The 26,547-nt window shown below is 42.5% G+C and overlaps 1 protein-coding gene across 1 annotated transcript in view; it reads right to left on the minus strand.

Annotated features, from left to right (window-relative positions):
- lama5 (laminin, alpha 5) overlaps positions 1-26,547 on the minus strand; it is a 120,372-nt gene that overhangs the window by 23,976 nt on the left and 69,849 nt on the right. Inside the window, exons 36-63 of the mRNA XM_088408703.1 lie at positions 24,987-25,131; positions 24,323-24,463; positions 23,960-24,229; positions 23,125-23,208; positions 22,803-23,033; positions 22,609-22,722; positions 22,186-22,316; positions 22,023-22,103; positions 18,934-19,148; positions 18,752-18,852; positions 17,215-17,398; positions 16,989-17,129; positions 15,165-15,310; positions 14,106-14,216; positions 13,648-13,759; positions 11,594-11,764; positions 11,341-11,537; positions 11,162-11,278; positions 9,218-9,372; positions 9,014-9,143; positions 8,845-8,947; positions 6,284-6,397; positions 4,436-4,618; positions 3,760-3,902; positions 2,769-2,948; positions 1,123-1,262; positions 900-1,059; positions 24-157 (exon numbers count right to left, since the gene is read on the minus strand). Coding sequence (XP_088264829.1) covers positions 24-157; positions 900-1,059; positions 1,123-1,262; positions 2,769-2,948; positions 3,760-3,902; positions 4,436-4,618; positions 6,284-6,397; positions 8,845-8,947; positions 9,014-9,143; positions 9,218-9,372; positions 11,162-11,278; positions 11,341-11,537; positions 11,594-11,764; positions 13,648-13,759; positions 14,106-14,216; positions 15,165-15,310; positions 16,989-17,129; positions 17,215-17,398; positions 18,752-18,852; positions 18,934-19,148; positions 22,023-22,103; positions 22,186-22,316; positions 22,609-22,722; positions 22,803-23,033; positions 23,125-23,208; positions 23,960-24,229; positions 24,323-24,463; positions 24,987-25,131 — 4,134 coding nt within the window. The remainder of the gene's footprint in view (positions 1-23; positions 158-899; positions 1,060-1,122; positions 1,263-2,768; positions 2,949-3,759; positions 3,903-4,435; positions 4,619-6,283; positions 6,398-8,844; positions 8,948-9,013; positions 9,144-9,217; positions 9,373-11,161; positions 11,279-11,340; positions 11,538-11,593; positions 11,765-13,647; positions 13,760-14,105; positions 14,217-15,164; positions 15,311-16,988; positions 17,130-17,214; positions 17,399-18,751; positions 18,853-18,933; positions 19,149-22,022; positions 22,104-22,185; positions 22,317-22,608; positions 22,723-22,802; positions 23,034-23,124; positions 23,209-23,959; positions 24,230-24,322; positions 24,464-24,986; positions 25,132-26,547) is intronic.

Below are 26,547 nucleotides of genomic sequence, written 5' to 3' on the forward strand. Positions count from 1 at the left end.
AGTGAACAGGTGCGGGCCCTCACCTGCTACATGGCTTCTCCTGAGTGGTGTTCAATTGGAAGATTTTCTCAAAGTTGTACAAGCTGAGCACTTCCTCGTTGAGTCTGTCCAACTCTATGCAGCCCCTGAACTTGGGTAGAGCTAGTGGTGGAGGAGGCTGCATGGGGTATAAAGATAGCAAAGGAAACTGAACAATGGAAGATGGTATGAGTTACCTTAATTTTAGTAATTTAAAAAATTATCTTTCTGGCTGCTGGTGTAAGAGTTAATGGGGATTCATTGCAGTGATCAGAAAATAATTAATAAAAAACATTGACATGAAGTTGACTTCATGAAATCATTTTAATGTCGGCCTTTTTTTTTTTTTTTAAATCCGACCGGCTGATATGAAGAAATTAATGCAAATCAATGAAGACCCTGCAACTACAGGGTATTTATTATTCAAACTAATTAACTATTCATTTTGTTATCTTTTTTAATTCAGTGGACCCTCACATACTTGCGGCATTTAGATTCATCTATTAATTCTTAAAATATCAGCATAATTAAACATTTATATATTTTTTTCTCTTAATCCATATTGATTGTCAATGAACAAATCATGTTTTGCAATAAAAACATCAAGCCATTGAGAATAGTCTTTCTAGAATTTTCAAAAACAATAGTAATCAGTAGTGACGTTGGTAATTTGTGAATTAATTTTTCTCTCCAGTCACTTTTCCTATTTTCATTTTTGATGGAAAAATAGCAGATTTAAAGGACAAGTTGCAAATGTATGTAAAAGGTTTCACAATGTAATTTATAGTACTTTTTCATAACTTCATTAGAAAATACTCCGTTCAATTATTATGACAAAGGCACACATTTATGATTTTTTTTTCGGTTGTGAGTGGAAGTACCTTAAAAGTACTGGGGTATCCTCCCACATAGAAAACGGTGTCATTGGTCAAAAGGTTGAGAAGCCCTTGATCTCCTCCGGCCTCCACATAGGCTTTGGTGACCCTCTGGTCACCTTCAGAGGCCTCGGAAGACATGGACATCTGACCATACTGCAGGATCCTTTGAAACAACACAGCATAAGAGAAACAAAAAACCCACACGTGCATGTGGACTGTACCCTACCTTTCCAGGACCACACTGTTAAAGTTCCCGTTGGACTGGACGTTCTCAGACATCAACACCTCTGCTGTTTCTCCTCCAATGTTGAAGTACCAGCGCAGCTTCCTTCCCACCAATGCCATTCCCAGGAAGTCTTTGGAAGACTAGTAAGACAAATAACACAATAGCCTTCTTTCACGGACATTAGAGATATGGCAAAGCACAATGTCTTTACTGGTCATACGGATTAAAAGCACCATGCCCAACCAATACCACACTTTAACACCAGAGTGGGCAGACGCGACTGTGATCCGACAGTAGCTGTAATGAAAACCTAGGCTTAAATACAACCACACTAATTAAACAGACGAGCGACAGCTGGGAAGGGAACAACAGGGAGGGGAAGCAGATTGGTGGACACACGAGGGGCAGGTAACGCAGACAGGTGGACCAAATCAAAACTAACGTAGGGAGACAGGAGAGGAGCTGAAGCAGGAACTATATAAACAGAAAAGAACAGAACCCCCCAAAATAAACCCATAACCAAAACCCAACAGAACATTTTTTACTCGTCTTGTTTGACGGTATTTTGTTCACTTGTGTACAGTATAGTGCAGTTTTTGTTCTGAAAACTGTTTTTGGACAATATATTTTTGCATTTTATTGCTTGTGTTGTTACACGTACAATATTTTTTGTTATTATACTTGCATGTTCACACAGGACATGTACCGTCACTTCCCACATGAGGAAATTCTGCTATAAGGATATAGCAAATATGATACCTTACGAGAGAATACTTACTGTATATGTTCCAGGTGTGACATGTAAAACAGCTTTGACAACAGGGTAAAAGATGTGAAAAAAAGCTTGAAGAAAACTGTTTTGAATAGCTGTTTGCTATCTAAATTTTGTGGCTCATGGAACCACATGAAACATCTTGTTATGACAACAAGAATGTGTATAGATTTTAAAATGTTTTAAATGTTTTATTGTAAAGCGGAGCCTTAAGACCACATGGGTGCCTTTCTGCAGCTCCTGGAAGAAAATGCCCTGGTTGTGCGCCCAGACAAGTGTATCTTGGGTGTGTCAAGGTTTGAATTCCTAGATCACAACATCTCAGTGTTGTCATGACCCCTCCCAAACTAGGTTGCCACTGTCTGCAAATTCCCAAGACCGGCAACCAGTGAGGGCCTACAGAAGTTCTTAGGCATTGTGATTTACTTGCCCCCTTTTCCTTCCCAGCAATTCAACCACTATGTCACCACCAGACGAGATCCTGACCAGCAAGCCAAAGACTTTTCAGTGGGAAAACGCTCAAGAACATGCTTTTGACACTGCGAAATGGGCCACAATGTCATTTCCATGGCTGGGTGCCTCTTTCACACTCTTGACAAATCCCAGGAACGTCTCTGTCTGGGTTGTCATTGAACAAACATACAAAGACATCACCTATCCTCTCAGTTTTCTCAGCCGCAAGCTACGCCCACTGAAGGAGAAAAATACAGTTTATAGTTTGAAAAACTCAAAGGTTGGGTCACTCATACCTAAAGACAGCAGGGTACAATTTTATATTGATACAGTATCTTTTCTAGAGTTTTTACCACTCAATACATATTGTGACCTTTTTAATTTTGCACTCCACAAATACCCGATATTTGACGACACTTACATCTTTGTTGCCAAGGTAGAAGACAAACTCCTTTGGGTCATTGTCCTGCCGGCGAGAGCGTGCTGCCTCAGGCAATGTGATGTAGAACTTGAGTGATGTATAGGATGCTAAGTCTGCCAAGTTGGGTGGGGTGCGCACCTGGACGCCTGAAGCGCCATTGAATTTCACAGGAACGCTCACCTGGACGCAAGTAAGAAACAACACATAATATTATATAACACTTAGTCTCCATTAGAACAGTAGGTTTTGTTTTGTTTTTTGAGAACACATTAGCTACTGACCCAGTTCAGGAGTTAGTCTTCCTTGGGTTGGGATTAAGTGCAGCATAGAGCTACCCATCTATCCATTATCTACAGGCTTTTCCGGAGTCAGATCTCACTGTCATTGCCCACATAAGCATTGAAGTCCGCCAGCAGAACAAGGGAGTCCCCAGAAGGAGCGCTCTCCAGCGCTCCCTCCAAGGACTCCAAAAACGGTGGGTACTCTGAACTGCTGTTTGGCACGTACGGACAAACCAGCCAGGACTCATCTCCCCACCTGAGAGCGGAAGGAGGCTACTCTCTTGTCCATCGGAGTGAACTCCATATACAGGCTCTGAGGCGGTGGTCAATTAAGTATGCCCACACCTGCTCTGTGCCTCTCGCCATGGCCAACCCCAGAGTGGAAGGGAGACCCCAAGCTGGTCAGAACTTTTCTGCCACACACACCGGGTCCTGAAGATCCTTCTCTGCCAGAGAGTTGACATTCCATGTCCCATAGCTTCTGCAGCCGGGGATCGGAGCGCTAAGGTGGCTCCTGCCAAGTTCACATTGCACACAACCCATACGGGCCCCCTCACAGGTGGTGAGCCCATGGGAAGGGAGGCCCATGTTACCTTTTTGGGCAGAGCCCCGCTCAGTCCAGTGAGTGCAGGCCCAGACACCAAGGGATCATTAACAAGCCCCACCCCTATAGTTTGTGCCCTCTCCAGTGTTCTGGTGGTTATATGTACCTTGCTAGCAGCATTGCGTGCCTGCTGGATGAGCTGTCGGATGTGGCTGATGCTCTCTGAGATGTTTGGCATCTGCACAGACCGGCTGTGCAGCTTGTCCAGCTTGTTCATTAGGAGTGGAATAGTGTCACCCAGCATGCTCACTGCGGCACATGTACGTCGGTTACTCGCATGTCACATGTAGGACCACAACAGAGTTAAGCATGTAACACTCATACTGATGTTGAGCATCTTACTGTACATTTTTAAAATTGCAAGCAAGCTCACAGATGACAATATGTAAATATAAAAAATAATAAATAAATACATTATAGTTAACTAATTTTAGGGGGAAAAAAACTGTAAAAAAAAAAGTTCAGCACATTTGATGCTCACAGGTAAATTATTTGGTGCCCAGTACCACAGTTTACCTTATACAAATACTCAACACAGAGTGGATGTAAGAAAGTGTAAGAGCTAATAAGTGAAGAAAGAAAGAAAGAAAGAAAGAAAGAAAGAAAGAAAGAAAGAAAGAAAGAAAGAAAGAAAGAAAGAAAGAAAGAAAGAAAGAAAGAAAGAAAGAAAGACAAAGAGTGAGGTTATATCAAAGATTTGGATATATGTAGAGGAGGGATGGTAGATACTGCAAATGTGTAGAATTTGTTCAACACAATACAGGTACGATAACTTTGGTTACCTGTTTTATTGGCCTCCATCAAAGCCTCATTGACATCATTGTTGGTAGTATTTGCATCACTGTAAGTCTGCTGCCATAGGTCCAGCTGTTTTTTGATTGGATGCAGGACACTGATGACTTGCAAGGCTGACGCATTGGCCAGATAGATTGCTTGCTTGGCCATGTCAATGTCATAACTGACATCTGTAAGGCACACCGGGGTAAACACTTAGCATGTTTTATGGACTAGAAGCTGCTACTGTGACACATTTTGAGCCCTCAGGCTTCAGACAATAACGCGGCTAATGTAAATAGGTTTCATCTGCACTTGGTTATGCGTGTTCACGAGAATGAAGGGGTGCCATCCTATCAATCAATCAATCATTGGGTCATGGGGGCAGCTGTAGCTGGTAAACTTCCTTCTCCCCAGCCACAAGGTCTAGCTCCTTTCCGGGGGATCACCAGGTGTTCCCAGGCCGGGGAGAGGAAAGTCTCTCCAGAGTGCCTGGGTTGTCCCTGTGGCCTCCTCCTAGTGGGACATGCCCAGAACACCTCACCAGAGAGTGAATGGTAAATGGATGGTAAATGGACTTTCACTTATATAGCGCTTTTCTATCTTGGGTACTCAAAGCGCTTTACACTAACTAGTCATTTACCTACTGATGACGCAGCATCAAGGACACTTTGACGTGGTCATGATGGGTGGGGGATCGAAACCCCAGCCTCTCGGCTGGGAGACGACCTCTCCACCACCTGAGCCATGCCGCCCCCAGAGAGGCGTTCGGGGGCTCTGTAACCAGATGCCCGAGACACCTCAGCTGGGTCCTTTCCATGTGAAGGAGTTGCAGCCCATTGAGTCTCACCTGGATGACCAAGCTTTTCATACTTTCTCTAGGGGATAGACCAGAGATCCTGAAAAACGTAACTGGGACTGCTTGTATCGAGGATCTTGTTCTTATGGTCACAAAGCACAGCTCCTTTTTCACCACAACAGACTGGTCCAGAAGCTACACCAATCTGCCTGTTGATCCATCGCTCCATCCTGCCCTCACTCAATCATCGAACTTTGGCCTAGGTTGTCCTGGTACCAAGGGCACACATGGACAGACTTATGTTTGAACACGGTTCAATCCTTGACAAGCACAGTCCAATAACAAAGCTCCGCTCTGGGTTCAGATCTGGGGGGCCGTTCCTTCCAATACAATCCTTCCAGGTCTCATCGTCACTCGTGAGAATCCTGCCAAGGATGAAGAGCAGGTTCATTGCTCCAAAGCAGAGCTTGAATTCACACTATGCTTTCTGAATCCAATGTTTGACCTACTAGCTGAGCTGAATAGAACTTAACAGGGAGGCTGAGGAGTGTGATCCCTCTATAGTTGGAACACACCCTCTGGACCCACTTATTAGAAAAAGGACAACCAGCCCAGTCTGCTAATCCAGATGTCCACGCGATGTTATAGAGACATGTCAACCAGGACAGCCCAACAACATCCAGACCCCTACAAGATCGAGAGTTTTTAGGAACTCAGAGTAGGCATATTGAGGCTTTGCCACTGAGGACTGTTTCAACAACCTCGATGACTTCAACCCAAAAGATAGGAGAGCCCAAAAAAAAGGCCCTTCCTGCAGATGTGGGTTAGAGCTAGAGCCCCACTATCCTGCCACAGCCCGTTCCAAAAAAAAAAAAAAAAAAGCTGGTAGCATTACGATAGCAGGTTTGTTACGACTGTGCCAAAGAAATCATGTGAGTGACACTTTGTAAAACAAGCCAAAATTTGCAACAATAGCAACAGTGAGAGTATTGGCATATCATAAAATCTTTTGTCTCTAGTAGCTTGTTATGTTTGTGTGTGTGTTGGACATGCATACTGGAAGAGGAATTCAGGTTGTTTTGGACCGTATTGAAGTCCATGGCCACTTGATTTTGTTTGGTTTTGGCATTGTTCAGTCGCTTCTGACCATCTTCCAGCTGAAGTTTGAGTTCTGGGGCATAGAAACGCCAAAATTAGAAACAAAACTACTTGTGACAACAAACATTATGCTTTCACAGTTACAGTTGCCTGCATCATATCAGTCACACAGGAAAAAGTTCACCTTGGCTGCATCTGTATGTCCATGTGTGCCTGTGGAGCATTTTTTTCCATAATAAATTTCCAATGTCATATCGTGTTAATGCTTGTGTCATCTATGTTTGAAATTATCATTATTTGTTCTGGTTTATTTAAACCAGCCATTGGGGCTCACACGCCTCTATAATTCGATTGGCAGTCCCAAACCCGTAAAGTAGTAATGTGTAGTACTGATGTGAAGGTTGTAGTGGTCGTAAAAGGGAAAGTGAGTTGATTTGGAGTGGATCTCAACGATCAGCTAGGAGAACGTGATAAAGAGGTTAAGGGCTGGGACTATTACTGCAAAAACAAATTTTTAAGGACAGATATCAGTGGATTTTGGCAATAGGAAGGAAATGGCTATGGTAAATGCTTACTTACAAAAGTATTGGAATTACAATTAATGCCGCAATTAACTTCAAGTGTAAACTACTTTGCCATACATTGTGTGATGCTATGTGGAACACTTATTTCCAAAAAATGAAAACTGTGTGACACAAGAGGGTTGGCAAGTGCACACATCTGCAGAGGGGTGTGTTAGTAAGATAAGGTGAGCATTTTAAGCTACCAATAGTGTGAATATATTTTCTATGGAAAATGTGTCTGGTTTACTTTTGATTGGGTCAAAAGGTATAGCAAATGATCGCATAGCCACAGCGCCTCACAATCCTGTACAATAGTTCACTCAAAGTAGGTATTTTGAGCGAACAACAATTCATCATTATTTGACAGCTAATAGAAGTACCATAATTCCCCAAATATCACACACTTTTCTTTTTTACCAAAAATGAAGACCAAAAGTATAGGTGTGTCTTGTAAACGGTAACTGCAAATTAGATTTTTTTTTTCTTTTTTAACATTTGAGAAAGATGGATCTGACAGCCACATAAACCCAGCTTTGATGCACAGATGTGCATTTTTATATCAGCCATAGTCTTTGTAGCAGACCCACTGATCAAGGTTGACGCTTTACTGGTGAATTTTTTGTCTTTTATTGATAAACGACATTGTCTTTCATTGCCATCATTGCCACTTTCATCATAATTACATACACCTGGATCACCTTCACCGCCAGAGCTGAAAACAGTATTCAAACATGTACAAATATAAACTCAAAACATTGTTCAGATTATAACCAAACACACATGCAATGAAAATTAAAACAGGTAATAAGAACACACCTTTTGCCTCTAGGGAGGACTTGCTTGCTACCATTCAAAGTCAAAGCTCCGTGCAAACGGCCAAATCAAGCTATCTTTTATCTACAGTGCAAAACCGGAAGTGCGAAGGAAAAATTAAAGTGTCCGACACAAACCGGAAAATGCCTTTTAAGGCATCAAATTCTTAGAGGCCGTAAATTTTAAGCGTATAGTTATTTAAATTCTTACTGACAATAATTACCATAACGTCAGTTGGATGTTTGCAGCAAGTGCCTGTTGCAGCTAACAGCAGCTTAAGTTAGCTGAAGTTGTTATGGCATTATTTTCAATAAAAGAAGCAAGCAGAGAACCACCGTCCAAGTCCATCCTTGTTCACACACAGGAATATTATTAAAATGGAGAGGATCATGTAAAAGTAATGATGTCTCCAGCTGATTCAATGAAGAGTGGCAAGGTAAGCAGCTAAATGTTACGGTTAGAGAACAAGGAAATGTGTTCCATTGGACTTTTTTATTAATTGCGGTCTCTTTGCATATTCATAAAATCAATACCTTAGTGAAAAATGTATGGTGCGCAACTTCAAGTATTTATGGTAAAACAATCCCGAGTCGCATCGCAAGGAGAAGGAAAACCAACTGCATCGTGCGCATTTAAAGTTACACTGGTGAGGCGTTCACTGACCGCTCACAATATGGGGAATCTGAAACATACTTAACGCGCAACAAATATCTAACTTAAGGCTATGAACGCACGAAAATATGAAAAGTTTACAAAAGGTGAGATTTCTTCTGTTTTGCTCGAGTTTTTACACCAAAGTGTTGGTGGGTCTTATTATACACCGTAACATCGAAATATTATTTGCCATGGAACAAAGACAAAGGGTGAAAATGTGGATATTTGAAAAAAATATGCAGTTGGTCACATAACATTTTTGAACGTTGCTACATTTTAAAGATGAATAATTAAATGAACTTTCGCCAGAACATGTTACGTCAGGTTTTGAATTTTAAAATGTATAAGTGTCTGATATAGAGGAAAACAACAGTCAATTTTAAACCATAGACAGAATGAAGGTTGTTCAAGTGTCGGATTCCTGTTCTATGCCTAGCTAAGCAAAAGATACTCCACTGAAGAAAAGTTATCATCAAGAAGATACAGATACCATTGTTGAGTTCCGCATTGAGGTTTTCCACTTCCTCCTTCAGCACCTCACTGCGGTTCCTCAATGAGTCAGCTGTGTGGCCGAGGTTCTGGTCTCCCACGTTCTACAAGAACACAAAGGTTACAAACACAGGAGCCGCCAAAGCATCAAGTCAAGAGTTGACCTTCACCTCCAGTGTCTTGCTCGCGGCTTCATCTGCCTCGTCCGCTGCCTTCTCGGCCACGCTGATGCCATTGATGATGTTGTTGTATGTCTTAGTAATGCCCACCAAGCCCGCACTTTTTGTTTCCATCACAAACCTACCAAGACACCAGTTGAGGACTCACATGCAATGTTTTTTTATCCTAGGTTGTCATTATTCAGAAACGTTTACTTGGACAAATTTGCAGCCAAAGCGTGGAGCATATCAGCATGGTGCTCAGCTTCTTCCACAAGGGGAATCTTTGAGTCTGCCCAGGTGAAGTCCTGAACCTTCTTGGACAATGGTGTCCTAGCGCCATCGAGCTGTGCTGCCAAACGCTCATAATCCTGGGGGGTGGGGGGGATCCAATAACGTGTGTGTGTTAAAAATGGGCACACAAAATTAATTTTTAGGCTAAAACTGCTTGCTTGTTATTTAATTCAATTTAATATTTGATTTAATTTCTTGCTTGTAATTCATTCTGTTATGTTCTGAGATTTGCATTGTGAGATTATGACCCAAATGCAGGGAAGTGGGGAGACATGTATGGAGTAAGATCGCTGTCAAAACGACGCACGCGTGTTTCACCCATTCGTACGAATATGGCTCTCACGAGACACCTCTTCATGTTTTGCATAAATCTCTCCTGAATGTCCAATTTATTCGTTAATTTACTTTATGAAATTGGACTGACAGGCTTATAACCTATCACTCCAAATATATATATTGTTTGAAAATCATTGATATAAATTATAAATTGGTCTGTTTTTTTTAAGACTACTGCCACATAACCACAACAGTAAATAAGTAAACAATATTAAAACAACAATATAAAAATCTTCATTTGAAACTAATTAATCTTTATTTTGTAAAAGGATTCCAATTCAGTGTTCATGTGTGCAATTCAAAGGAAAGTGTTTTTCCAAATCAACTGCAGTGTTTGTTTCTGCCAGCTGAGGTCCCTAGCTGTTACAGAAGCTTCCCAAAATGACACTTTCCAAAAAAAAAAAAGGCCCTAAATGGCCACAAAAGCTTTGAGCATGACTGAAAATGCGCATACATTATCCTTAGGATTGAAGCCCCATGAGCTATTGAAAGCTCCTGTTTGGCGATTGGTTCGGATTCAGTTTGGCCATATTTATTTCTGCTCTAACGCATGTGCGGCGTGACTGACGCGGCAGGGCATGTTTGGCGTCTCCGCCTCTGGACAATGACCTTGCTTTTGCTCTTTCTTTTTTTCTCAATGTGTATACTCAACTCAAATCCAAAGGCTCAGAACCATGGATGCAAAGGATCAGATTCACGAATCTAAAAAAGATATTCGCAAATCCAAAACACATGCTAAGACGTGAAGTCATGTCTCGTGAGAGTTGCACCCATGTGAATGGTGAAAAAAGCACATGTATTTTTGACAAAGAACTTACTCCAAATACATGGCAGTGATGCGGTATGTACTCAAAAATAAAAAGTATTTACAGTCATTTAAAAGTCTAAAAAAAAAAAAAAAACCCACGATGACTAAGTAAACCAAACAAAGACTTATTACAACAAGCTATATACACGAGGGAATTGAAAAATCTCTCATTGTTTTAAAGTAGTGATAATTTATTCATAAGGTGTACGTTTGCTGTTTCTTGGTTGTGTTTACGATGACATTAAGAGAATTCTATTTTTCAGATGAGTGTGATCAGTGGTTCTCAAAGTTGTTTCACTCAGATGTTGAAATCCACTCTTCATTGGTGCCAATCTTCTTTAACATAACTGACTATGCTTATCTTAACAGCATAAAGGAAACCAATAAGAATCGTTAAAAAAAATAAATAAATACTTTTAATTCTACTTTCAATTACATTTCAGTCTGTACTGTTACTTGAGTAGATATTTGGAGCAGCACTTTTACTTAAGTCAGATTTTACATGGGTAGCTTTACTTTTACCCCAAACCAAACCATCTGTGTACTTTCCCCATTGTCTGTCTGTGTGGGCCCTGCAATTGGTTGGGAGCCAGTCCGGGGTGTCCCCCACCTACTGCCCAAAGACGACTGGAATAGGCACCAGCACTCGAATAGGCACTCACGCTTATTACATTGTGGGTCTGCAGTAACAATAATGTATGTGTGTGGGTATGTGCGCACACCTCCTTGGAGTCATGCAGCATGGACAGCAGCTCATTGACTTGAGCCACGTGGTCTTCCACAATTTGCAGCTGCTCATCAACCTCCTTGTATTTGGACGTCAGCTCGTCCTCTTTTCTCTGAAACCGCACATGTGATGTGATATTCATGGGTTCTCACCCTCCCACTCTGCTACACTCACATTACTGTCCTCCAGGGTCTTCTTGTTGCTATTGTTGACTTCGGCAGCTTTAGCGGTCTTGTTGATTGCCTCATTTAGGGCGTCCCGCAGCTCCATCATGTCAGCATGGAAGCGGGACAGGAGCTCTTTGGCGGTTTCCTTCGCATTCACATTGTTCGCCTGACGACGCGCCAAGTCCTTGTCCACACGCTCCAACACTGTGCCCACACACATTACTTACTGTCCACTACATTGCAGAATTGAGCCAACTTACATTTTTCCGCTTCCGTCTTCTCCCGGTTGGCCACTTTCTCTTGTTCTGTGCAGCTTCTGTTCCTCATCTGGTCCAAAATGGCTTCCACCTCTACCATCTTCCTCTTCTGCTCGCCTTCGTCCTGATCTACTTCAGTGTGGTTCAGTGACCAAGTGGCCATCTCCATGATATCTGCAAGGAAGGGATGTCGCTAGACAAAAAGCTCCACTTGGGCACAGGCCTCCCACAACCTACATCTCTAACCACCAGTCCAGGATTTGATACCGGGTAGCACAGATATCTTTTACCAATTACAAACAAATTGTCAAGCCCTCTGAAGAGATCCAGAGCTTTTTTTCTTTTTTCCAGTTTGCAAAACCAGAGCTGATAAATGTGCCATGTTTCACATGTGCTTCCCAAACATTCTGACAAATAAAATGCAGCATCTATACTACCACAATATTCTACCAGGAAAAGCTTTAAAAACATTTTGCTGTTTTTTGGGGTTTTTTTTTAACACTGTCAGAATATTCGTAAAAAGAGAGCCTGCTTGCAATGAGGAAAAGCTTTGCCGTGGGAATGAATGCACTGCTTGCAATGAAAAACTGTCTCATACTTCGCTGTGGGAAGGACAACTATGACCAGCCTGCTCGAGCTCAACCGCAGACAGATATCACTTCACTTGTTACCTCCAAAATATTTTGCAGAATGTCTTCACACACAGAATGCTTTTCCACACATGTACTCATCTTGCACACACAGAGAAAGATAAGTACACTGGCTTCTAGTTATGTTTTTGTCTTTCTAGGGCGGGAACTTTCATATAAGTAGAGACTTGGGGATCAAATAAAAAGAGAGCGTTCGGAGAGGCCACTTCAGAGCGCAGTAGAAGTGTACTTCCTTTTTATGTACAGTTTCTTATAAATGTCTAACATGTGAACATGACATTCGCAAAGTTGGCATGGAAAAAGTACATTTGTTCAGGACCGTCACTTCTGCCCCTCCCCACTCCAAAGTCATTAATGTCGCTGTTTTCTTTGTGAAGGCTAGTCTTTGTTCGCGCCCAATGTCCTTGGTTTCTGTATAAACTGCTTCCGCGTCATTTCTGTGCTGTTCTTCCTGACTTTGTTCACCCTTCAATTTCTCTTTTTACTGTAATCACTCCACCTCAGCCTCCCTGCTACCTCCTCCTCCTCCCTCTGCTTCAAAAGCTTCTCTCATCATACTCAGAAGCAGCAAAAAAAATGCACTGCACAATGGTATATCCTTCTGTTTAACAGCTTCCTAATAATGTTGTTTGCTGGCTTTGGAGGGTAGCTTACCAACATATTCATGATCTCTTATTTGTGCTTGTCTTCGCTCCAACCGGAATACTTTCTCATGTCCACCTCAGAAGTGTTTCAAAATTACATTTGGTTTATTGACAATATTAGCTTTGTATCATGGTCATGGCCAGCCGGGCTCGGGCAGTGTTCCGTGTCCAAGTTAGAGCTGCATGCACAAGCGTGTGTAGTTTAAAAACTACTCGTAATGCCACCAAACGATCATCTCCAAACAGGAGAGATGAAGATCCCCTCCGTGGCATGTAAATAAATGTTCAGAAAAATTGAAGGTGATGCAATATTAATGATTGTTGTTGTTTGTTTTTCTAACAATGACAAGGCCATCTTGATACTGGGGCACAGTTCATTCACACTGGGGCACGTGCTCCGGTAAATGGGGTTTAACGACGTCCCTGCATCAAGGGCGGGCAAAATGTATTACAAAAATAATCCTTCCCTTTGAAAAAAAAAATTGTATGATCATATGATATGGTTAGCTCTTGCGGCACAGTAGAGAACAAGTACATCAAATACAGAAACAGCGTTGCAGTGCACACCTGCACACTCCTAACAAGAGTGAAAGGGTTAAAGACAGAACATAAAATGATGAAAATGTAGGTACAGAGTTAAGTTAATAAGGACAATCAATCAAATGTAATGATATAATAATGAGCACTATTATTATTGTTATTACACCGTAGTTGTTGTTCTTGTTTTCTTTTTTGTTATTTTACAAATTCTCAAAACTCCTACCATTTAAATCCATGGTCACCATGTTGATGAAGGCTAGCAGGTTTTGAGCCCTCTGGTGAGTGTCAGAGGTGCTGTTTTCCAGCTCATTGAGCTGCTTGGCCATCACTGTAAGCTGAGAACGGCACCATAAAATCAGTACGAACTGTGAACATTGGAATGTTTACCTTCCATCAAGCATGTCAGTTAGAGGAAGTGTTGACATGATACCAACATTTTGAATTTGATACTACACCAGCAAAAAAGAGCTTGATATCAATACTGAGACGATACAATGGCAAAAACTTTTTTAATTTTTGGTCTACCAATTTGTCAAAATCCAACTGTCAATTTTTTCCGAGCCCAATTAAATACTGACTTCTACCGTATCTACACATATTGAACAATAAAATTAGGTCGGTTGAGGAAATATGTGTAACACAGTGGAATGCTTGATGGAAACATGCATTTATGAGCATCACCTTGTCCTGCAGCGTGTCCACGTCGGCGCTGATGTTCATGATTTCGCCATCCAGTACAATGGTGCGATGGTGGCTGCTACCCAATGAGCTGTTGTACTTGTTGATGGCATACTGTGATGACAGCAAGATGACAACCAAGGTATGAAGACAAAGTTGAAGTGACAGATAACATTACACTAACAACAAACTTTCCCAACATTCGAAGCCACGGACCCACTTTAACACCCAAAAGCAGTTGTTGGGTCCATAACACCTGGCACTACTAATATCTTAAAACCACCAAGTTAATGGAAACTTGTTTAGAATATTTTTGTATTATTATATCTATGCTGCAAAACAAACCATTCCCCATCTTTAAGTCATGTGGGGCACATGACATAAAGATGGGGAATGGTTTGTTAATGCTATGATACAGTTGTTGGAGCGTACCCTCTCTAAAAAGAATACATTTTATCAAGCTATGATTGCAAACCGCTCCAGTGAAAGTTAAATTCGATTCATCAATCAATAGATGTGTCATGCTCCCCTCCCACTAATTTCTAAACGCATCCTACGGTATAAATCATCAACAATCATAATTGAAGAGTTTCATTCAGTACAAGTATCTATCTATGTTAGGAAAGTATGTAATCATCAACAAATCATCCTCGAACAGTTTCTGTCTTTACGACCTGACATTTTCCTAACATCTATCTTTCTGTGTATTTATGGAAAATGTTAGGTTGTACAGACAGAAACTGTTCGAGGATGATTTGTTGATGAGTTATACCGTAGGATCAGTTTAGAGATTAGGGGGAGGGGAACATGCTCTGGCTCTTCGAATGCACACTTTCCATGAGTTTCCCAAAACCCACTGATTTTAAACAAAATGAGAACAGATAGATGGATTCCAGTGGTAGGGGAGAGCCAATGTAAGGTGCCAAAAGCCATAAGTTGAGCAGTAGGTGTTTGTGTGTGTGTGTGTGTGTGTGTGTGTGTGTGTGTGTGTGTGTGTGTGTGCGTGTATGCGTGAGTGTGAGCGTGTATGCATTTGTACATGAGTGTTTGTTTGAAACTCACAGCGATGTCATTCATAGATGCCTGAAACTTGTGCAGTTGCATCCAGGCCATTGTGCTGGCGTTGAGGTTGTCCAGCTGTGCAGCAAGTGCGTCAAAGTCTAATTTGAGCAGATCATCCAGCAGGACGATGACGCAGCTGTCACATGCTGTAACAAAGATTCACATCACATGACGTACTGTATATACATATATGTCTGAGTGTGCAACATGTGCACATTTGTGAGTGTGAGAGGCCACCAGGGTATTTTGGAACTACCTCCCACATTCAATAGTGATTACTTATGAAAGCAGTTTAACACGGCATTTTAAGTTATAATTAAGTCAGTTTAATAAAACCAAAAGGACTTGCCACAACTCTTGATTGACGGCACTCATAACATTCTTCTACCTACTCTCTCAGCCTAGTAGTATTTCAGTAGTGTATGTGAGAACCTTGATTACTACTTATTAGCAGTGGTTCACTTTTAAAAAATATTTTGGTACTACAATGCACCACTGAGGATCTTATCCAGGGTTGAAGAGCTGGCCCACTGTTCCACAGCCGGACTGCTCCTTCTGAATCTGAGCTGCAACGACGTGACGGACCCTCCGCACCAGCACCCCTGAAAACACCTTACTGGGGAGGCTGAGGAGAGTGATGCTGCTATAGTTTGAACACACCCGCCAGTCTCATTCCATCCATTTTCTAGAGCCGCTCCCCAGAGGAGTCGCAGGCTTGCTGGCACCTATCCCAGCTGGCTTCGGGCAGTAGGCGGGGGACACCCTGAACTGGTTGCCAGCCAATCGCAGGGCACACAGAGACGAACAACCTTTCACGCACCCAATCACACCTGAGGACAATTCAGTATGTCCAATTCACCTGCCATGCATGTTTTGGGAGTGAGGAAGGAAGCCAGAGTGCCCGTAGAGAACCCACGCAGGCTTAGGGAGGACAAGTAAACTCCACACAGGAAGGCCGGAGCCAGGTGGATTTGAACCGGTACCTTTGGACTGATGGGGCGGACATGCTATTAACTGCTCCACCAAGCCACCTTGCCCTCCAGTCCTCTTTCTTAAGATGGGTAACCACCACCCCAGTCTGTCAATCCAGAGGCACTGTCCCCAATGTCCATGCACTGTTCAATCAATCAATCAATCAAATTTTATTTATATAGCCCTAAATCACCGAAGTCTCAAAGGGCTTCACAGATGAAAAGAGGTCGTACAGAGACATCTTTTCAGTACAAGGTACACAACAGCATCCCCTGTCAAAGCTCCCAGAAGGGGAAGGAAAAACTCAAAAACCCCAATTTGGGGAAAATCAGAAACGTCCAGAAGGGACCACAGGTGGGAGGAGCCCCCTTCCAGGCCCACAGGTTGAAGGTTGTAGGGGCGTGTCAACCAGGACAGCCCTACGACATCCAGAGCCTTCAGGAACTCCGGGTGGCTCTAATCTACACGGGGCCTTGGTAGCAAGTTTCTTGACCACTTAGGTGACTTCAGTCCCAGAGATAGGAGAGACCACCTTTAAAGAGTTTACAGACTGCTTCTTCAGAGGAAGAATTGTCATAGAATTGAGGAGGTCTTGTGCCCACCGGCTCACAACGTCCTGTGTTGAGATCAGCAGCCCTCCCATCTCCACTATACATAGTGTTAACGGTGCACTGCTTCCCCCTCCTGAGATGAAGGATGTTGGACCGGAATTGCCTCAAAGCTGTCTGGAAATCATTTTCGATGGATTCATCCCTACATTTTAACAATCCATATACAGTGTGTGTGTGTGTGTGTGTGTGTGTGTGTGTGTGGGGGGGGGGGGGGGGGGGGGGGGGGGGTTAGGGTTATCACCTTCACAGTGCAGGTCTTGACCATTTGCGACGGCAACATTGTGTTCATGCGAACATATTTCACACTGTTTTCCTGTCATACCGTCTCGACAGTGGCACTCTCCAGTCCGTGGGTCGCACTGACCGCCCCTGCAGTCGCACTCTGACACAACAAACAAGTCATACCTTCAGTACTTTTAGTGGATGTCAAGTCATATGCCAAATTGTTCATGTTTATGTTTGCTCACGCTTGCATCCGTCAGCTCCGTAGTCCCAGAATCCAGGAGCACACTGGCGACAGTTTGGGCCGTGGACTCCAGGTTGGCATTTGCACTGACCGCTTTGAGGGTCACAAGGCTGAACCAGTGCTGCTGAGACACCACAATCGCATGGATGACACCCAGCACATGACTCGAAGCCAAACGTGCCATCCTGAGGGACAGGAAGAGTGAGATGTTTATTTGGAGCAGTCAACAAAATGAAACATAGAAATAAAAATATTCTAGCCTCTCTTAGAGTCAAAATATCAGTATTGTAAAGCTTATACAGACATATCATATTTAAGTGACTTTAATGTTGAGTATACATTTAGTCGGGACTGTCTGCCCATTCATCATGTCTGAAATTAAACAATCAACTCAATGACTTCTCTATTTCTGAAAATCTTTCTGAGAGAGACCCCTTCTTAATTTTGACCAATTCTGGCATCTGAGATATAAGACACTTGAGTTTGCATATCATTCATGAGGATTGAGAGCTTAAGAGTCAGTAGGAATCTATCACTTCTTAATCAGGCTATCCAATTACACTTAGTCAATTAGTGGGCGGATCTGTGCTTGTGGTCAAACAGAAATTAGATATTAGATAAACAAATAATGTGTGCTAACACTGCAGCTTTTTTTAACCTTTGACTTTGGCACAGGGTTAATAAAAGTAACAGCATTTTAACAGTGAAGGATTTTCGTTCAGCACAGCTATCAAGTCACATGCAGAAAAACTCATTGTTGTAGTAGTGTAGTGGCCGCGGAAAAATGGAAGTGAATTCATTTATGATCAGTCACTGTTCATTGATCAAAAGAAGGCAGCAGGTGTCGACATTTTCTCGAGACATTAGGACTGGTAAGGTATCTTCATTTGTTGAAGCAGGAAAACGTTCCATGCAACGTCACACATCACTCCTCTTTATGCAATCTATTATTGCCTTATAGAATAAACAAGACCAGGGAGATCACAAGGTGTGGTCCAACTACATGGACTATAACACTCTACAGCCTCCCTGTTAAAGTCCATTTAGGGGTGCCGGATACAAGGGTTCATCAGTATGTCAAATCTCTGATTCAGGAGGAGCAATGTGGCTTCCCTCCAGGCCAAGTAACATGGACCAGCTCTTTACCCTCAGCAGGGTCCTTGAGGAGGCATGGGGTTTCACCCAACCAGTTGACGTGTGATTTGTGAACTCGAAGGAAGCATTTGACCAAGACAGTCTGGGAGTTCTGTAGGGGGTGCTTTAGGAGTACATGTTAAAGAACTCACTGTTATGGTCTGTTCGATCGCCGTACAACCAGTCAGAGTTTGGTCCGCATTGCTGGCAGTAAGTCGGCTATTTAACGCTGCCTAAAGAATAAATTGTTAGCACTTTTTTTGTCTGACCAAATGTAGTTAATTTCAACACTAAGTTTTGACTAAAATGTTATTTTTTATTTTTATTTTATTTTTATTTCTTTACTGTGTGGTGACTGGCGAGTCATGTACCGTATGTAATACTGTATTCATGTGTCAACAAACCTGACAGTGTTCGCAATGAGGTCCGCTCACTCCGGGTTTGCAGTGGCACTGCCCAGTCTGGGGGTCACATGAATCTGTTCCACATGGTGAACAACTGCATTCTGTACGACGATGACAACAACAACAAATCTTACTTGCTTGTGAAATAACTCCATTGAGCTATCATAATCGCTCAAACTTACTGGTGCAGTTTTTGGCAACGATAGCATCGCCATAGTAACCAGGAGCACATTCGTTGCAGCGAGGCCCAGTTGTGTTGTGCATGCAGCTTAGACACTCGCCCGTAAGTGGGTGGCAGTCGGTAAACAGCATGTTGGGGTCTGTATTGCCATTGCAATTGCAGGGCTGGCATGTGCTGCCCAGTACCATAGGGTTACCGTAGTAACCGGGGGCACACCTGTCAAGAGACTGCTGTTAAAAACAGAAGTCTCTATGGGCATGTTAGGTGCAACTCACTTCCAATAACCTTATTTTTTGTGTTTTTTTTTTTTTTCGTTTTTTTTTGTTATGTGTGGCATTGCGTTAGGTAGATTGTGACATGAGTGACTCATCCCAGATAATAATAATAATAATAATAATAATAATAATAGTAATAATAATAGGCCGGGGATCTGTGTGTGTGCCGTGTGGGTTCATTAAACCTTGATTGCCAACTCTCACTGGAGCCACATCTGACACAATGGTCAATCACAAAAAAGGTGGTGTCTTCAGAACAAGGATGTGATCGACTCAAACTCAACCTCAAGCGCCCTTCATCCCAAAACTCAACTTCCTTTACATGTATAGTGCTTTAAAACATTGCTGTGTACAAATTGCTGTACATGGCGGAAATCAGTCATGCAAAAAACACGGTGAAAACAATGAGTTAATAACGCAATTAAATCAAGACATAAACAACAGTAAAAAAAAAAAACAAAAAACAAAAAAACTAACATCCATAAAAAGTACCAATGAAAACAAATTCAAAAAATGTGGCAAATCTTATATGGAGTAGAAAATCAAAGAATAAAAATGTGTCTTTAGTGTCATGGTTTGTTGGATTTTGGGTTGTGGGTTGATTTTGAGGGTTTCTGTTCCTTTCTGTTTACGTATATAGTTCCTGCTTTTGCCCCTTTCATGTCTCCCTGCGTTTGTTTTGATTTAGTCCACCTGTCCGCGTTACCTGCCCCTCGTGTGTCCTCCAAGCCGCTCCCTTTGCCTATTGTTCCCTACCCAGCTGCCGTGCGTTAGTCGGATTAGTGTGTGAGTGTATTTAAGAGTTTTTGTTTCAGCCTGTGTCGGGTCATTGTCATATTATCGTATAGTCGTGTCTCTCCTGTCGTCCATCAGCCCTGTGTTTTCCTGCCAGCCTGCCCGTAGTGTTTGTTTTCTGTTTTGCCAGCCTGCCTGCCCCCTTAGTTAGAGTTTTTGCCATCTTGTTTTCATCACTTTTGTTCCTGTTGCCCGTTCCAATAAATATGTATTACATGAAGCCCCTGCATCGAAGCCTCCCTGCTCCACCTCCGCTACCACGCCTGCCTACATGCCCGTCGCCCACCCCCGTGACACTTTAGACAAGTTTTGAAATTGGATTTAGGGGTTTAGTTCAAATACCCTGGGGTCTTGCTTATGAGTGAAGTAAGACTGAGATGAGGGATCAAGAGGTGGACTGGTGCAGTGTCTGCATCTCTGTTCTGAGATTCACCTCTGGTCATGAGCTTTGGGTCATGATGCAAATTACAAGATTCTGGATATACAGTACATGGTGGAAGTTAGATTTGTCCACAGGTTCTCAGGCTTTCCCCTTGAGATAGGGAGAAAAGCTTAGTCATATGGAAGGGGCTTAGAGTCAAGCTGCCATCCTCCAAATGGAACAGTGTGATCTTTCTTGAGCATCTGATCGGAATGCCTCCCGGATGCCTCCCTGGCAAGGTGTAACAGGCATGTCCCACCAAAAAGAGGTCACAGGAAAGACCGAGGACATGCCGAGAGACTATATCTCTTAGCTGGCCTTGGAACACCTTAGCATACTCCCAGAAGAACTGAGTAATGTAGCTGAGGACAGGAAAGTCTGGGCTTCTCTGTTAGTGAACGTTCCTTCGACCCAGCTTGTGATAAGTATAAGTAAATGGTTGGATGGATTCAATTAAATACACTACAAAGGCAGGATATTTAATGTTTGAACAGTTTTGAACTTTTTTTCCAAATATTCTCTCAAATTTAAAATTGGATGCCTGGAACACATTCCAAAATATCTGGGCCAGTTTGGAATGCTCAAATTACACCATCCATCCATTAACTACCGTTTTATCTGGGGTCAGGTCGTGGGGGAAGAAGTTTGAGCAGGGAAGTCCAGACCCCTCTCCCAGGCCACTTGAACCAGTTCCTCTGGGAGGATCCACAGGCATTCCCAGGCCATCAGAGAAACATAGTCTCTCCGTGCCTTGGGTCTTTCCTAGGGTCTCTTCCTGGTGGAAAATGCCCAGATGTGGGAGCTGAAACTCCTTCTGACAGCGGACTCAAACAGACGTTGCCCACAGACCCTTACAATATTTTTGGGTCTGCCGGGTCTGACCGACATCCTCCTCTACCATCAGAGCCGACACATCACAAGGTGTAAGAGCAGTTGGCAGCCCCCCCCCCCCCTGTATGTCTGAGTCAATGGCTGCAATGGACTTTTTTTGTACATGTCAAGATGCTACACATGCCGATCAATTTTCGTTGATCTCGGTCCAACAAATCGGGCGCTTTCTTTGTAGGAGTTGCAAGCGAGTCACGTCCGACTTGACTGCATTCTCTGACTGTGGTGCTTTGATTTCTATGTGCACATGGACATTGGTAGAAACAAAGTACGAATGAGTAACAATTTGGTGATTTTTGCTATATTTAACCTTGTGCCGTATATTTTATCCAATCCTTTGATTTCTACATCAAAGGCATTTTACATCAAAACCATAGAAAACCATAGAAAGAAGAGCAGAGGGAGCTGAAAGTTCACTGATAACATGTCAAAGTTCAAAATGACACAGCCACTTATAACACTATCAGGTGTGTTCCCTGCCTTAGCTAAAATATGGTTCTAAAGAGTACTTTAGAAAGAAAACTGTGGAAGGAAATGACTCAAAAATTATCAAAATACTGCATAAGGTTTTAGTAACTTTTTTGACCTCTCTCGCAACTATTTTTCCAATAAAGAAAGAAACAACCACTGTGATCTTAATGTTAGCAACAAGTTTATTTTGTGTTTGTGCATGTGCTGTTAATTTGCTATATTGTTGTTTTGTTGGCTTACCTTTCACAATGTGGCCCAGCATATCCGGGCATGCACAAGCACTGCATGTGGTTCTTCTTCTCCACACAACCAAGAGCAAAACTGCACAAACCCAAAGTTAGTGAGTTTGTTCCCGAAAGGCATCGCAGCCTCAAAAGAGAGAAAATTTTACTCTAGTACTGACTTGTTGGATGGCGTTCCAAGCGGACAAGGACAACTAGAACATGACAGCGCCTTCCCATCCACAGTGCTGTTGTTGAAGAAACCACCCTGGCATTTCTCACAATGGTCACCGGCAGTGTTGTGTTGACAGTTCTGACAGACACATAAATGCACACAACACAACAGATGAAAACATTAACACTAGAAAACCTCCATCAATATGCATGTATGCATGCAAAATATGTAATTAACAGCTTTCCTGCACTGTGCAGGATTTGTAAGGTGCAGGAACGCATGCAGTGAGGAAACATACACAGGAAAAGAGCCCCCCCCCGCCACTTCCTTCGACCCACTGCCTGAAAAGAAGGCCATGCATTTTTGAATGGCTTGTAGAATAATGAAGAAAAGCTCATTCAAAGTTTCCTCTGAAATGCATTAAACGCACCAAGCAGATTCCTGATCCATCCAAACACTGATCTGAATGTCCATGACAGTTGCAGGGTACACATTTTCCCAAGAAGAGTCCAATGGCATCCCTGTAGAAACCTGGAGCACATTTCTGTATACAAAAATATATAAAGGTATAAAGAACGTCAGAAAACGGATGGCAGTCCATTTAAGATGTGGACTTCTTCTCACCTGGCAGGAGTCTCCCAGATAGTTGGCAGGACACATGCAGAGTTCCACATTGTTGGCATGGCGACCAGCAGGAAAGCTTTCGGCACCCTCCAGCGTGGCACCACGGATCGATACAGAGTGGGCCGACTGTGAATGGAGGGCTCGGATCTGCAGGGACTCCAAGGCCACCAGAACCATCATTAGCTCCTCTCTAGAGACAGAGTTGCCAGTCTGGGCGTGGCGAAAACTTCCCTACACGAAGGAGCCAGCAACATATGTTTCACCTTTCCGACTTTGGATTTTTTTTTTAAAAGTGCTTTGAAGACTGCCGGAACTACTTTACCTCAACCATGTGCACAATTCCCAAATGTGGCTCTGCGGGAGAAGAATATTCACGCTCCAAGAATGCCAACGTCATCTGGTTGCCCTACACACACACGAATGGACACACCATTTACAAATTTCTAGTTAGTTTGTTTTATGTATATTTTCAGATGGGGTGCATGTAACCATTAATGACATGCAAAATCACAAATGTGGCTCTATTGGAGAAGAATATACACACTCTTGGAACACCAACACCATCAGGTTGCCGCCCATGGCCTGTGCTGGGAGGACCATCTACAGTATATCTGCTCGTAGCTCTAGTTTTAAATGTTCTTTGTGAAATGGCTCAAGAGAACCACAAACATGTTGTTGAAAAGTGAACACCACATAGGGAATGATAGGTTTCCCCAACCCCCGGACCGGTACCGGTCCGTGGATCAACCGGTACCGGGCCGCGTGGGCTGCACCCAAAATCATGTTTGAGATGATTTAGTTCAACAGTTCATACTTTGTGCTTGATCTTTGTTTTTTTGGCGCCCCCCCCGATAATACATACATATTGAGAAGGATGATGTGGTTTTTAGAGCAGCAAGCACCCCCATCCCGGTCCGCAATATAGATCTAAGGTGTTGACCGGTCCGTGGTGATCAGAAGGTTAGGGACCACTGCTCTAGGGAACCTTGTTCTCCATGTTCAGATCCAGCGTTCATTTCTTCGACTTCCAAACAATGCCTCGAGCCATTTCCCTTACCCTGGTCTACATCCTGTCAACCTCCTCAGATGCCTAGCTGCCTTTCTTCCTTGCTGTCAATAAACCAACTCTTCAGTATACAAGTGTCTGTGGGCATTACCTTGAGGATGACGTCGGGCCGAGGAGGTTCTGCAGGAGGAGACCAGACGTCTCCTCTCATGGTCTGCGTGTGGAGCTGATATTTCATGTAACCTCCGTAAGATGACACCTTGTCTCCCAGGTAGGTCTTGGGTGCATACCAGTGAAGGTCTTGGTACACGTCAGGAATGTCGCTTAGGTCAGCTTCAACCAGGTCTTGATCCAGATACACGTTGACTGGCACTTCTTGTTTGCCAGCACTAAGTAGCACCCAACCTTCCATATCCATAATCTTTAGGAATAAGGGGAACAAGAAGGAATGACTGATGAATCTGAATAAAAGGGAGGTAAGATCAAAAGTGTGTATTAAATTAATTTAATCTACCTCGCTGTGTCTCTTGTCTGAACTCCTGCAGCGGTCCGTGGCACGGAAGCAGAAACAGCTCGTGCAACCTTTTGGGTTGGTTGGGTCTAAGTGGAATGTACCAATCCTGCATTGGTCACAGCGAGAACCCTGGACATTCTCCTAATGATGGGTGTGGGTACACACACATTGCAACTCATTACCAACATCCAAAACAAGTGCAATAACTTTTTCTTTAACGGGATACAAAACTGATTTAACAAATCTTTGCAGTAAAAAGTTCATGTTTTGTAATTTGATAGCTCAATTATGTTTCAAATACATTTTGTCAATTGCTATCGACTGAAAATGACGTTACACACACTAGGGCCTCAGGCAATCATTTCTCAGCTTGTCAACATCACACGACCAAAACCAGGAAACAGGTAAGCCAGGATTGTTTGTTACCTAATTGTTGAGCACATGTAATGTTATTTTCAGTTGACAGCTCGTTCGAAACTTGTTGTTTACAGGTAAATAATTGGACATGAAAAACTATTTTATTATAGGCACAATTTTAACTCTTTACGGGTGAAAATGCTTAAATAAATTCAATATCGCTTGAAATAAAAAGTTGTTGGATTACCAGCCAACATAGAAAAAGCTTTTATACAGAAATTGTTCAATATTTGAGTTTCAGGTTCACCTTGCACAGACATTGCCCTGTTGATGGGTTGCATATTTCTTCCTCGGTTCCTGCCTCATTGCAGTCACATGGTTGGCAATTTGGGTAACCGTGGAACCCGGATGCGCAGCGGTCACACTGGCGGCCCACCACGTTGTTCTTGCATCTGAAATGCATTACACAACAATAAAACCAATAAAAAATAAATGAAGCGATAAAACTCAGTAAGGGAATGGCGCCTCAATCCATCCACTTATTTTATGAGAAATCAATAAAAGCTATGAACAATGGAAGAAAAATACAAGACCATAAACAACAATAAAAGCAAAATAAATCTAGAAAACATACCAGAATGTATGAAAAAGCCATAAAACCAAGTATGTGTAAAAGCCAAACACCAACGGAGAACAGATATTAATCATATTTTAGTTACATCTGCTTTTTAAACAAGAACTCAAAAATATTCCTTACAAGGGCCCAATCTCAATACTGACATGATACTCTTCGGTGCTCATTGTTGTGCAAACCTATTAGAAGAGCATACACTGTTTGAAAATGCAGATTCCAACCATGTAAAAATTGCAGACTTGTGTCAGTGTGTGTTACATCATCAACTTGTGTCACTGCCTTGGACCTGGGTCAAACATGTTGGCGACAGTCATTGCTTTGGCAATTTCGTCCCTAAAATAGTAAAAATGTTGTAAAGCAGGGGTATCCAAGTTTGTTCAGTTGAGACCACATGTCAGGTAGAAAAATGGAAGGATGTAAGCGCCACTTTAAAATGAGTTGTCTTAACAGATTAATTCCCATCAATTCATTATAGTGATAGTTTTTTTTGTTTGTTTTGTTTATTGCGTAAACCTCATTTATCTTTTTTATTTATTTATGTCTCTTTTTAATGCATTGGGCCTCCCGTACTTGAGTTGTTGGAGGTTGGAAAACAAAAGTCTGTCAGACCTTTGAAGGGGACTGATTGGCCATCACTGTGTTTGACATAACCTGATAAACTCGTGTTGTGGGTGGGACTGCAAGTTCAGGAGCAAAAGGAATATGTGAAAATATGTGAAAATGGAAGCGCATGTGAATTGTTGGTCAGATGAATGGTAAATTTAACTTGAAAAGAAGTTTAAAAAGTACAATTTTCTAGAAAATACACATCCTATGGAAGGAGTTTGCACACCAGTCGAAACAGGCGCCACTGTGGGAAACTGGTTAGCGCACCTGCCTTGCATGCGGAGGTCGTGGGTTCACTTTGCAAGTTTTCATAGAGTCTCCTCCCACATATCAAAAACTCTTAATTGTCCATAGGTGTGTTTGTGAGACTGAATGTTCGTGTGTCCTGCTATTGGCTGGCAACCAATTCAGGGTGTACCCTGCACAATGCCCAATGACAGCTGGGATAGGCTCCAGCACACTCACTATCCTTCTGAGGATAGGCAATATAATGGGTGGATGGATGTAATAGACTCAGCTGTGACTGCAACTACAGCTAATAATAGCAACAAAAACGAAAGCTTGAGACCATACCTCATTTGAGCAGGTCTGTGATGGACAGGATGGAAGATGTTTTACTGTAATATTA

Source organism: Hippichthys cyanospilos, chromosome 2, assembly GCF_059441005.1.
Source record: "Hippichthys cyanospilos isolate Australia breed blue-spotted pipefish chromosome 2, RoL_Hcya_1.0, whole genome shotgun sequence".
Classification (NCBI taxonomy): domain Eukaryota; kingdom Metazoa; phylum Chordata; class Actinopteri; order Syngnathiformes; family Syngnathidae; genus Hippichthys; species Hippichthys cyanospilos.